Here is a 14,252-nt window from a genome sequence, read left to right on the forward strand (position 1 = left end):
AAAAAGGCCATCATTGCAGAAATAAAAGTTCAGAACAATGGTCTTCCGACCCAGACCATGCAGGCGCCTAGCTTCCAGTCCTCGGCTCCAAGGGTCTTGGCTCCACATCATGCCAGGCTTCACCTCAAGTGGTGGATGTGGGCACAACTACAATGTTTAAAAGGTAGTTGGATACATACATGAATAGGAAAGGTTCAGAGGGATATGGGCCAGGAGTAGGCAGGTGGGACTAGTTTGGTTTAGGGTTGTGATCAGCATGGACTGGTTGGATTGAAGGGTCTGTCTCCATGCTGTATGACTTTATGACCTCTATGACTGTATGAGCAGAGCTATTGAAAAATGTTAACATAATGGGGCCATTAGATTGCCTCTTCAAAGAGCAGAAATAGTCATAATGGGCTGAATGGTGACTTTCTGTGCTGAGTAATTTCATGATTCTTAGATATCTGGTACAAGACTGCAGGAATAATTGGGCTGTCTTGATCTTTTATTCCCATGTGCTCTACTCTGTAGTTATCACCTGAATAATTTGCCTGATACCTTCATGGGGATTGGTGGGGAAGAGAAGTGGAGAAGGAAATAGTGGTTGTGACTTTGTGTCAAATTCAGGTTCATTTTGCAAAATACAGAAATGTCAGATCTCCACACTGTGGAAAACACGTGAAATGAAACAGAGTGTACGTTCACTGCCTACGACAAGACACCGGAAACGACACATCTAAAGAGAGAAAAAGAGCGAGGGTGGAGGAAATTGATCAACTGCAGAGACCACAGAAGAGAACAGTTGCAAGCAGGTCCGCTATGGAATGGAAGTAAAAAGGTCTCATTTTTAAATGTCTGCTAATATTTTCACAGCAATCACAAAATGGCTGGACGATACTCATTAAAAAGACAGATACTGCCACAGCGGAATCATTGGATCTGGCTGATTGTTTTAAGCAACGTGGCCCTCAGCATACAAGCAGACGGTGAGTCTTTAACAAGATTTCTAACTTGTATTTTAAGCTATCAGGAAGGAAACATTTTGAAGCTTGTATTTACCACTACCCCATTTAGAATGAGACTTTCTGTTCGCATTATCTGAATTACGCAGTTGAAAATTGTTTGTTTATCTTATCACTTAAATTTTGTTTCAATTAAATGAAGGGGTCTTGTGGCGTATTGTTCCTGTCTCTGAACCAGAAACTACAGTTCAAGTCTAGGATTTGATGGTCAAGTAATGCAACTAAACAAGCTGAGCACTTACTTTTAAATCCTACCAAAGCAAATCATTGGCAAATGACACGACAGGAACAAATTCCTAATCAGCGATTTGATGGAACAGAAATTGGATTCGCTACTGTCAATATTCATAGTTCAGGACAATAACATGCATGTAAAAGTGTATGTTGCCATGTTCAAGTTGGGCAACTTGTGCTGAAGGCAGTGGCTTGTTGGTTCCAGTGGTCCTGATAGACAGTGTGGATCAAGTTGGTGCCTGTTCTGGCTGGGGTGAATTTGGTGTCTGCTTCCTTGACTTGGCACTGTGGGTCAGACTTTCCTTCAGGAAGAGAATTGAAGAAGATGAAATAGACGTGTCAAAAGATTCCTAAAATTAGCTTGAATTTCATTTGAAATGAAAATGCTGATCTTCATCAACAATACGATCAAGTGTGTCACGTAGCAATATTTCAAATCTTCTTTAGACGAATCAGAACTATAGAGAATACTTCAAGCGTTCTTGCCCTTGCGTCTCTCTCCTCTTATATTTGTTACATAAAAACGTAATATTTTGTAAAATCCAAATGGATAATTTGGAAATAGAAGTACCTTTTAAAATCTAAATTAATCTCTGCCTCAAATGTCGAGCAATGAAAAATAATCTGCTACATGTAAGCAATGACAGAGCAGAGTGCAGCCCACTGATAAGAATGCTTGAGATATCTAATTGAATGGGAAAGTCCCAAACTATGTTCAATTGAGTGAGTCATTCGAACTGTTCACTCCTGCAAAGTGAATTGTACAATTTACTTCATTTACAGCCTGAACTATATTTGATTTGTGCTTTCTTTACTTGTGCTTCAATAATGTGCAAGGCACTATTTACTGCGATCCCTAGTTGGATTGTGGACGTTAGAAGTCACCCTGTACAGTCACATGTGGGGCAAACCGATTAGGGGTGGCATGTTCCCTTCCTATCAGTGAACTACTTGAAATTTTACAACAAGTCAACAGATTTATTCTTCCTTCCTCACATTATGGTAATCGCTAGTAACTTTGATGAATTCACTTTTACAACCTCCAATGTAGAAATTGGGCTAATTGAATTACTAGCCTATTGTCATAAACAGCGGACTACTGACTGAACAGATCAATGATCAGAGTTTATCCTAACCAGTTCAAAGCAATTAATCACGAACTAACATGTACGGAGAATTACAGAATTGAACATTGCAACTGATATTTTATTTGCCACTCCATAACAATTTTATGTGTAATCCACTAGATTGGAATGCAGTGCATTATAAATTCAGTGAAACTACATGTGCTAAATATAAATATATATTCAACTTAAAGATACTCAAAGTAAACCATACAAATCTAAAAAGTGCCTTCTTGCGCTGAGTTAGCTGTTCTTAACTGTAGAGTGAATAGAATGCAATAACTGGCCTGAACATCCCTGAGGTAAGAAGCCTGGCAGGATAGAACAGCCAAGGAGTCCAATGATTCCTGTTTTTTGGTTAAGATTGAAAAGCCAGTTCTTATTTAGGGTACACTTGTCAGCTAATGGTAAAATCTTAGGATAAAGTTTAAACTCTTGGAACTAGATTGCCGTAACATGCTGCAACTGTACATTACACCAAAAAGATAATGCATGGCCAGTTATTATTAAGGCTTATGAACAGGAGACTTGACAAACACAGGAAATATCTTTCAGCTCAAATGTCTACCAATTGCCAAATCACACTTTCTGAATGTGAGACACACAACTGCAAAACTTACACTGGATGAGAACGTTAAAGTTTTATGGAAAATGGTTGGGAATCAAGAAGTATGCTTCACTTCTTCATTCTGTAGCCAAACGTTTGATATTTCTAAAGATCAGTGACAACATATAAAAGTGATCAGGCATAAAAAGAAATAAAAAAATGGCCAGTTGCTTCCAGTATGACCTTGAAAAGCTGAATGAGCTCCTTCTGTACTACAATGTCTGCCTGATTTCATCACATAACAACCTAACTTGGCTAAACAGAACTTAAGCAGCGGGCCAATTTTTCTGGCTGTGTCAAAACAAGCATTCTAAGGTCAATATCCTCTTGTCATCCCAGAATGTTTGTTTCACTGTTATACTGGAGGCCACAGAGGAGTCCTGTGTACATGAGTTAAGGCAGAGCTTAGTCTATTTGTATGTTGGAATTGACATTGACACATGCATCTCAGAAGATGGAGTTGAATATGTTTAGTTATTGAGGGATCTCCAAATTGTCTCCACTTTTCAAACATACTAATGAAACCAGACGCCTTGCTGCTCTACCTTCTCTCACATGTTAGGTTTAATTAGTATTGTGGTATATCAATTTGCTGATTCTTGACTCAGTCTGATTCTAAGCCAGAATTATGCTTCGGACACAATGAAAGCAAGTTAACATCAACTGGTATGGTACATTTTGTACGGCTGTTTTCATTCCACTTTACATTTAATATAGAATTCAATTTAATATTCTAATGCAGACATCTACTAATTAAATTTGCATTCTAGTCAATGCAAGGCATTATTCTGATATCATAAGACTGTAAGACATAGGAGCAGAATTTAGGCTATTCAGCCAATCAAGTCTGCTCTGCCATTCCATCGTGTCTGATATGTTTCTCAACCCCGTTCTCGTGCCTTCTGCCTGTAACCCTTGATCGCCTTACTAATCAAGAACCTATTGATGTCTGTCTCAAAGAGACTCAACAACAGCTTTTAACTACTCTTTATTTTCTAAAACTCTCCGAGTTCAGTTAGTATACATTTGTGCTTTCCATAATGTTATTTCAGTCTCATGGTATTTCTGAAAATTTCTAATGTGCAGAATAATTTGATGAATTCTAATAAAGAACTCTAAGTCTTAGTCAACAAAATCCCCAGATATTAATAAGTCATTCACCATAGAAAGCTTCTGCTGACTTAACTGATTTTAGCGTTCAGGAAGCACTAAATTTTGTTACAATTGGCCTCATTCCTCTTAGCTAAAGAGGAATAAAGAGGAAACCAACTCATTTCCCTTCCCCCGTCTCTTCTTCACCTTGATGGTTTACATTGTACTTAATGGGCTTTGCACATAAGTTCTCATGGGTGATTTATGAGAGGTGGTCAATAGGAGGGAAAAAATACCACAGTGATTTGGTAATGGGAAAAATGAATATTCAGTCATGTGTAAGAGCGCTTATGGATACAGCAATTTTTTTTGTAGAAAATGATTCCACTTCTACTCAGGACAGGGGCAGAATTGGACCTGATGTTTCTGAAAGCTTCCTTACAATTGTCATTTTGGCTTGCATATTAAAGAATCTTGCATGAACAATGTACTGGATGATTGCCACTACCTACTGACTTAAACTTTAGCATAGAACAACATTAAGAAGAAGGAAGAAGAAAATGAACAAATCAGCAGGTTCCACCAGGATGTTGCACTCAAACTGTAATTAAGAGATTGCCGTATTTTCAACCAATCAATTGTTAGCTGTTTTCTCAATAAAGTTGAAAGTGAATTTGCTACCATCATTCATTTTTCAGTATTACAGTCATCGAACATTATCCACATTTACCATACTTCCTATCAATGTCCAAGGTAAAATCTAATGCTGCTAGAAAGACTGAATCTAAATTGAACAAAATTGACCATAGCCATATTGTCAGAATCACAAGCCTTGAAATTGATTGGTGCCATTAGCTGTTTTTAGGCATAAAATATTCTGCAGATGAAGAGTGCCACGCATAGAGTCATAGGGCTATAGATATTTACAGCACAGAAACAGACCCTTCGGTCCAACTCATCCATGCTGACCAGATATCCTAAATTAATTCAGTCCCATTTGCCAGCATTTCGCCCATATTCCTCTAAACCCTTCCTATTCAAGATGTCTTTTAAATATCGGAATTGTACTAGCCTCCACCACTTCTTCTGGCAGTTCATTCTATACGCATACCACCCCCTGCGTGAAACAGTTGCCCCTAGGAGCCTTTTAAATCTTTCCCCTCTCTCCTTGAGCCTATGTCCTCTTAAACCTATGTCCCCCACCCTGGAGAAAAGACTTTGACTACTCACCCTATCTATAGTCCCTCGTGACTTTATAAACCTTTGTAAGGTCAGCCCTCAGACTCCCACATTCCAGAGAGAATAGCCCCAGCCTATTCAGCCTCTCCAAGCCTAGCAATTTCCTTGTAAATCTTTTCTAACCCTTTCAAGTTTAACCACATCTTTACTATAGCAAGAAGAACAGAATTGAATGCAATATTGCAAAAGTAACCTAACCAATGTCCTGTACAGCTGCAGCATGCCCTCCCAACTCCTATACTCAATGTATCATATTAGTGTAGTTAGAAAGGGGTATCTAGGCTTTTGGAGAGATGACCTTTGCATGTAGACAAATCAGATGCAAAGAAACAAAACCGGTAATTGCTGGAAAAACCTCATCATGTCTGGCAGAGGGTAAACAGAGTTAATGTTCCTGGCCCAATGACCCTTCTTCAGGACAGGGTCACTGGACCCAGAACATGCGAGTGGCTCAGTGGTTAGCTTTGCTGCCTCACAGAACCTGGGACCTGGTTTTGATTGCAGCCTCTGTGCAGAGTTTGCACTTTCTCCCAGTGTCTGCGTGTGTTTACTCTGGGTGTTCTGGTTTCCTCCCAAAGCCCAAGGATGTGCGGTTTAGGTGGATTTGCTGTGGTAAATTGTCCTGTATTGTCCAGAGATCTGCAGGCCAGATGGATTAGCCCTGGCAATTTTGAAATTACAGTTATAGGCTGGGTCTGGGTAGAATGCTCATACGAGGGCCACTGCAGACATGATGGGCTGAATGGCCTATTTCTACACTGTGGGTTTTCTATGATGCTAGGGAACCTGCTGAGTTTTTCCAGAAATATCTGTTTCTGTTTCTGATTTTGAGCATCCACAGTTCTTTAGTTTTTTTTCTCACACATGTATAGACACCTGTTAAAGGATGGTTTGCAAAACAGAATCAAAGACAGTCATATGTCTATCTGCAGCATGATCAGTGCACTGCTGAAGTCTGACACCAAAAGGGAATGTTTTAAAATAAAGTGTGTGAATGGCATTGTTATCTCCTACTTTTCTCTGGATGTCTGATCGGTTTCTGTTGAGGTCTGAGGTTCAGTCTAAACTGCCCCTTTCCAGTTTGTGATCAGGAAATTAGCCATTCTTCAATCAACTAGTCATGCACTCTCTATTTTTGGTTAGTTTCAATTGACCATTGCTCTCCTTTGATTATATATTTTACTGCAGCAAAGCAGGACACACGACTATAGCTTCAACTGACTGTTGACCAGTAGTCTTATGTATTAGGGCTGTTCAACTCACCAGATCATTTAAAACTACAATACTGCTGGTGATGGAAATCCGAAACAAACACAGAGTGCTGGAGAAACTCAGCAGGTCCGGCAACATCTGTAGAGAAAGAAACAAGTTAATGTTTTGAGTTTGGTATGACTCATCTTCAGACTCTTCTTCACCAAAGAACAATTAATTTAGTCATTTGACCGAGAAAATTTATCGAAAGAGTTAAAAACAATTTAACATAAACAACATAGCATGGGGATCTGGATGCAAAATGATGTATTTTGATGAGTGTGTGTGATTGGCAGAATCTCAGCATTCTGATATGGCAGGCGTCTGCAGTTTTTTTATTCGTTCAGAGAAGGTGGGCATCATTGAGTGGCATAGCATTTGTTGCCCAACCCTTGTGGCCACTGAGAAGGTGGCAGTGAGCTGCTTCCTTGAACTGCTGCAGTTCATGTGGTGCAAGTGGCTCCACAATGCTGTTAGAGAGTGGGTTTCGGGATTTTGACCCAGCAACAGTGAAGGAATGGTGATATGTTTCCAATTCAGAATAATGACTGGCTTGAACTGGAACTTGCAGGTTCCGATATATCTGCTGCCTTTTTCCTTCTAGGTGGAAGTCGTTATGGTGTTGTCTATGTTCCATCAGGAGTACCGATGAATTTCTGCAGTACATCTAGTAAATGGTACACAATTCCGTTGCTGAGCCTCAGTTGGAAGGAGTGAATGTTTGTAGATGTGATGCCAATTAAGTGGGCTGCTTTGTTCTGGATGGTGTCAAGCTTCTTGAAAGTATTTGGAGCTGCACCCATCCAGGCAAGTGGGGAGTATTCCATCACACTCCTGACTTATAACTTGTAGATGATGGTCTGACTTTGGGAGTCAAGAAGTGACCTGGTGCAGAATTCCTAACCTCTGACTTGCTTTTGTAGCCACTGTATTTATGTGGCCAGTCAGTCCCTTTTCTGGTCAGAGTTAACATCAGGGTGTTGACAGTGGAGAACTCAATGATGTTCATGCCACTGAATGTCAGGGGGCAATATTTAGTTTCTGTCTTGTCAGAGATGGCCATGGCATTAATGTGGCACTAATGTCACTTGCCACTTTTCAAACCTGAGCCTGGACATTGTCCAGGTCTTGCTGCGTCTGATTTGAGATTGCTTCAATATCTGAGGTGTTGTGGATGGTGCAGAATATTGTGCAATCAACAACAAACAGCCCCAATCCTAATGAAGGAGGGAAGGTCATTGAAGAAGCAGCTGAAGATAATTGAGCCGAGGACATTACATTGAGTATCCTTCTGGCACAGTAGTCATGTCCCTATCTCTGATCCAGGGCACTGAGGCTCAAGTCCCACATACTCCACAGGCATGTAACAACATTTCTGAACAGTTTGGTTCGAAAATTCCTATCCTGAGTCTCCTGTGGAGACGAGTGCTGAAATTTTATTTGAAACAGCAGAAAAAAATGACAGAAACCAAGGCAGTTTGTGGGGTTAACTCATTTATGCAGGAAATTCCACTCCTTTTCAAGGTACTTAACTTATATCAGTGGGTTTCTTGTTATCTGGGCAGAGATCATAAAGAGCCTTGACACCAGTAATCAGTTACAAAGACAGAAGTTGCTGGAAAAGTTCAGCAGGTCTGGCAGCATCTGTGAAGAACAAATCAGCGTTAATGTTTCTGCTCAGGTGACACTTCCTCAGAAGTAGTTCTGATGAAGGGTCACCTTACCCAAAACGTTAATTCTGATTTTTTCTTCACAGGTTCTGAGCTTTTCCAGCTACTTCTCTTTTTGTCCTGATTTACAACATCCACAGCCCTTTCAGTTTTTTTTAACCAATAATCAGTTAGTGCACTTAGCAAACTGACAGAACTGTACATGTTTGTAATTTTGAATGGAATTTTATTGAGGGGAAGGATCACATCAGCTGGCAGAGCCTGCTGAATCTTATGTCAGTCAGACATAGATGAGGTCTGCAGCTGGTCTTCACCAGGAAGTAAAACCTTGGGAGAAGATGTCCCACTCAATTAGAGTCTTGAATCAGCACCACCAGGAGAGGGGCTCTGGTTGCTGCTGGAAGAGCACCCAGGATGTAGGAGAATTGAGGCACGAGATAAATGATTTATGTAGGAGTTGAGTTTCTGGGGTTGTACATTGCAAGAAGGTCAGGGTGTGCAGGGTGTCTGAAGCAAGGCTAAAATGTAGCTCTAAGCACTTCCTGTCCTATGGTCAGTCGCTAAATCAGAAATTGACTGCCTTTGATGGAGCGATCACCCACACTCCCACCACCACCCACATTCCCACCACCACCTACTCCCTCACAAAATGATTGAATGACTATCAGGCGTACTGAATGGGAATGAACTTGCTTGTCATTTGGTTGCTCCTAGCAGTGCAATGCCCTTTGTGCCTCCAGGTCCAATACCTACAGATAGGAAATGAGGCCATGCTAAGCAGTTGCGTTTGTAAATGCAGTCATTTAAAAATCCAAATTGCAATCACTGTTGCAGACATACACATTTTTCAGTTATAATTTTGATTGTAAGATCAAATGCTGGAATACGGCACAGGTCCATCAGCATCAGAGAAAGGATAAGGATAATTCGGCTTTGCAGGTACATAACCTACTTCAGATTGGAAACTGGACAATCAGTAAGCTCCTCGTAGGATGGAAGAATAGGTGGTAAAACAAAAGGGGAACTGATGCTTAAGCAGTGAGAGGTTGATCAATTGAACAGTTGGAAAATATTAATCTATATCAATCAAAGATACTTTTCAAAAAAAAACTGCAAATGATTTGAATGGGAAATAAAAACAGTAAATGATGGAAGTATACAACAGGCTCATCAGTTCCAGGAAAGAGAAAAGACAATTTGATATTAAATTGCTTTTTCCTTCTTGAATTGCAAACTGAAAAATAACAAGTTCCTTTTTAAAGTGGAAGGGAGAACCAAAGGAAGAAAAGTGATAATTGATAACGCAATTACAAAGCAGAAAATGGACTAACTCAAAACCAAAAGAAATGTGGATGCTCTAAATCAGAAACAAAAACAGAAATTGCTGGAAAAACTCAGGAGGTCTGGCAGCATCTGTGGAGAGAAAGGGCCACTCAACCTGAAGTGTGAACTCTGATTTCTCTCCACAGGTGCTGCCAGACCTGCTGAGCTTTTCCAGCAATTTCAGTTTTTGTGCATGGGCTAACTCACCTGCAAAAAGCTTGAGAGTGAGGCCAGAATTTCCAACATGATATAACAGGTTGTTCAATGCAGCAGTGAGAAGTCATTAATTACTTACATTTCTTTTGCATTTCTAATGAGGGGAAGTGTTTGGGAACAAGCATAGGATTGTAAATGAAAGCAAGAAACGAGGACATCTGTTCTGCAAAGTATTTTGCTGAACAACCTCCTATACATTGACCATATTTCTTCCTTGGCAAATGAGAATCCAAGAGGAGTTGACAACTTGGATATGGATCTTTGGCCAGGGCACCCCCTAGCTAGGTTTCCACTTTCCATGTATTGACCTGTGGTAATTTTTTCAGGAATGAGAGGCCATTTGTATGTGTCTAGCTTCCATTTCAGTCCTTGACTTGTCTGTGCCTTTTGGCATCGCACCATTTAACACATCCCTTTTGACTTCTAATGTCTTTGCACTGCCTCAACAAGTTGATCTTTTATCTAACAGATTCCAACTTTTCTAGCAAGTTATTTTCAAACTGTCGAACCCTCTCCACCTGGAAGTCCCATTTTTAAATGATCTGTGTTTTATTGTATTGGGAATGTGTTGCCCTATTAAGTGGAGTTGGTTATTTTTTCCTCTATATGTTAATGACTTTGTTTCTGGACCAGGAATTATCAATGATATTCAAATTATGTGGTTCATAACAGTCTAGGTTTATTATTGGAACATGTGGGATTGAAATAGTCCAGAATTCTACAGCACTGCATTAAAGTTTCAATATCCTTTATGACATTTTGTTTGTTCTGTATATAAAATTCTCTATTTTGGCTTGTGATGTGGATATAGATATGTGACTGAGTACTGGATAGTTCACACTCCATCAAGTATAAAACTTTTTTTTAGCTGGGTATTTAGTCTTTTGTGTTTAGTCTGGGCTTAGAACAGAAAAGTGCTGGAAATTTGTCATAATATAGTAACTGTTGCTCAGAATTAATATTTCTTAAATTAACTGGAATGGAACTGGAGTGTTTGAGCTATAAAGAGAGGCTGAATGGACTGGGACTTTTTTCTCTGGACAGTTGGAGGCTGACAGTTGACCTTAAAGCAGTTTATAAAATCATGAAGGGCATGGATAGGGTGAACAGCCAAGGTTTAAGGTGACAGGGGAAGGATTTAAAAGGGATCTGAAGGGACAACATTTTCATACAGAGGATGATGCACGTATGGAAGCGGAAGTGGTGAGGTCTGGTACAATTACAACATTTAAAAGGCATCTGCATGAGTATGTGAATTTTGAAGGGATTGGAGGGATATGGGCCAAACATTGGCAAATTGATTTTAGGCTTTCTGTTCAGGCTTTCTGTTCAGTGCAAATGATTTGGACTGCAGGGTCTTTTCTGTGCTGTGATTCTGTGGCTCTATAACTGCTTATTAACGTGTCTTGGTTTCTATTACAGCTGATAACAGAAATATAAGGGGGAGCGCCACATTGGCTTTGCCACATGACGTGTGATTAGAAGATAAAATCTCTCTTAAACATCAATTGAAATTATAAACCCATTTGACGTAGATCCAGCAAGGACATAATTGCTCTGAAGAGACCATAGAGGAAATTGTCAAGAATGTTGCCTGGGTTAAAAGTTGCAGCTATGAGGAAGGTTTGGGCAGGCTAAGGTTGTTTTCCTTAGAACAGAAAAAACTGAGGGGTGATTTAATTGAAATATATGAAATGATAAGGGGTCTGGATAGATCAGACCAGAAAGCCCTGTTTTCCCTAGCAGAGAGGTCAGTTACCCAAGGGACAAATTTCAGGTAGGGAGGTAATGGTCTAGTGGTGTTATTGCTGGACTGTTAATCCAGTGGGTCAGATAATGTTCTGGGGACCTGGATTCAAATCCCTCCACAGTAGATGGTGGAACTTGAATTCAATAAATATTGGGAATTAAGAGTCTAATGATGACTGTGAATCAGCTGTTGGAGAAAGCCATCTGGTTCACTAATGTCCTTTGCAGAAGGAAACTGCCATCCTTATCTGGTATGACCCAAATGTGACTCCAGACTCATAGCAATGTGGCTGTCTTTTAACTGGCCTCTGGGCAATTAGGGATGGGCAACAAATGCTGCCTCGTCAGTGATGCCCTCATCCTGTGAAGAAATGAAAAAAAGATGATCAGTAAAAGAATTAGAGGGGACTTGAGAAAAAATATTTTCACCCAGAGAATGGTGATTTAATGATAACAAAGTGTGGGGCTGGATGAACACAGCAGCCCAGCAGCATCTTAGGAACACAAAAGCTGATGTTTCGGGCCTAGACCCTTCATCAGAGAGGGGTATGGGGAGAGGGTTCTGAAATAAACAGGGAGAGAGGGGGAGGCAGACCAGAGATGGATAGAGGAGAAGATAGGTGGAGAGGAGAGTGTGGGTGGGGAGGTAGGGAGGGGATAGGTCAGTCCAGCGAGGACAGACATGTCAAGGGGGTGGGATGAGGTTATTAGGTAGGAAATGGAGGTGTGGCTTGAGGTGTGAGGAGGGGATAGGAGAGAGGAAGAACAGGTTAGGGTGGTGGGGATGAGCTGGGCTGGTTTGGGGATGCAGTGGGGAGAGGGGAGATTTTGAAGCTGGTGAAATCCACATTGATAACATTGGGCTGCAGGTTCCCAAGCGGAATATGAGTTGCTGTTCCTGCAACCTACGGGTGACATCATTATGGCACTGCAGGAGGCCCAGGATGGACATGTCGTTTAAGGAATGGGAGGGGGGAGTTGAAATGGTTCGCAGGAAGGTGCAGTTGTTTATTGCGAACCGAGCGTAGGTGTTCTGCAATGCGGTCCCCAAGCCTCTGCTTGGTTTCCCCAATGTAGAGGAGGCCACAACAGGAACAACGGATACAGTATACCACATTGGCGGATGTGCAGGTGAACACCTGCTTGGGGCCTGGGATGGGAGTGAGGGAGGACGTGTGGGGGCAAGTCTAGCACTTCCTGCGGTTGGAGGGGAAAGTGCCAGGTGTGGTGGGGTTGGAGCGGAGTGTGGAGTGGACAAGGGAGTCCAGGAGGGAGTGGTGTCTCTTGAAGGCAGACAGGGGTGGGGATAGAAAAATGCCTTTCGTGGTGGGGTCGGATTGTAGATGGCGGAATTGTCAGAGGATGATGCGTTGTATCCGGAGGTTGGTGGGGTAGTATGTGAGGACTAGGGAGATTGTCATTGGGCGGATATTGCGGGGGCCGAATGCCTGGTTTGTGCTGGAGGTAGAAACCCTCAAAATGTGTCTGGATTTGCACCTGAAATTCAGTAATCTGCCAGGTTTTGGACAAGTGCTGGAAAATGAGATTCAAATGGGCGGCTAGTTCTTCTCTCGGCTAGTGCATACATGATGCGCTGTTTGGACTCTTTGTACAGTAGTGTTTCTATTCTTATATGGTTCTAAGTTCAAATCCAAGAGTTAATTTTAAGTTGATATTATTCACCTTCACAATCTGACGATGAAAATAAGGCAAGACGCTTAAGTAAAAAAAGGTTGACTTGCTGTATTTACTTCTTTATTTAATTCTTGTGTTACACTACACTGGGATAGTGCACTGGAAATCAGGTCCACGGAGTTATCACAAAAGTTAAAGATTTTAAAACTGTATGCACAATCCCCAATCTAACTGTCTTTTAGACCTAGGTTGATAGAAAGCACAGACTGGAAAATAGTAATGAACTATTGGCAAATAACTCTATCAGTTAAAACTCTAACCCTCTTATGTACTCCCCATCTACTCATATACAGACAGAAAACAAAACATGGGTATTCTGGGCAGAGGGAAAGATAGGAAAAACAATTCAGTTAATCCTGTTCACAGAATTTGACAAGATGATGCTTACACTGATCAGACTCCTGCTTCTCAATCTTCTATCTCCAGTTGCTTTCACTCGTTTACAGGAAGCACAGTGTGACTGGTTCTCATTTAGAAAGGTCTCTGTCATATTAATTAAATGTCACAGCTCAGACAAATTGCTGAAGGAAACTGGTTTTGCTTCAGACTGAAAGTGATTTCTTCCTCAGAGACCATAAATGGTTCCTGAGCTTACAGAGATCTGATGGCTTCTCATTATCTTGTTCAAAGCTCCAAGCTATCAGTTTCAGGGGAACTAATTACATAGCTCTTAGCAGGCAAAAGGTCTTTGTTATTGATAACTGGCCACTAGACCACAGACCAATCAGCTACTTGCTCCTGGCTGAATCTTCATTTGAGTACACCCTTTGCTCAAGCTCATCTGCAAATTAGACTTTACTGCTTAAACCAGCAGCTGTGTAAACAATACACACAATGAGCTTTCAAAATATGCAACCATCCCTGAACAATTTTTCATTTTTAGAGCACTTTTTCCATTTCAGTGCACAATCAAAGCTACAGGAGAAAAAAATAGCTTTTACATTTAATTTATTTGTCTACCATTTCTAAATTATGGATTTTTCAAATCTACTTTATAAAATATAGTTTTACATAGGATTGATAGCTCAGAAACAAGGCATTCAGCCCA

General features: G+C 40.8%; 1 protein-coding gene across 4 annotated transcripts in view; it reads left to right on the plus strand.

Annotated features, from left to right (window-relative positions):
• The first annotated feature begins 581 nt into the window (after nt 1-581).
• Nucleotides 582-14,252, plus strand: part of LOC125458839 (cytokine receptor common subunit gamma-like) — a 52,688-nt gene continuing 39,017 nt past the window's right edge. For 2 of the 4 annotated variants that reach the window (XM_048544574.2, XM_048544572.2), the window contains exon 1: nt 591-968. In XM_048544574.2, coding sequence (XP_048400531.1) covers nt 866-968 — 103 coding nt within the window. In that variant the 5' untranslated portion in view covers nt 591-865. Of the gene's footprint in view, nt 969-14,252 lie in introns of all 4 variants that reach the window. The other 2 variants (XM_048544575.2, XM_048544573.2) reach the window with 2 other exon arrangements.

Source organism: Stegostoma tigrinum, chromosome 15 (assembly GCF_030684315.1).
Source record: "Stegostoma tigrinum isolate sSteTig4 chromosome 15, sSteTig4.hap1, whole genome shotgun sequence".
In the NCBI taxonomy this organism is placed as follows: domain Eukaryota; kingdom Metazoa; phylum Chordata; class Chondrichthyes; order Orectolobiformes; family Stegostomatidae; genus Stegostoma; species Stegostoma tigrinum.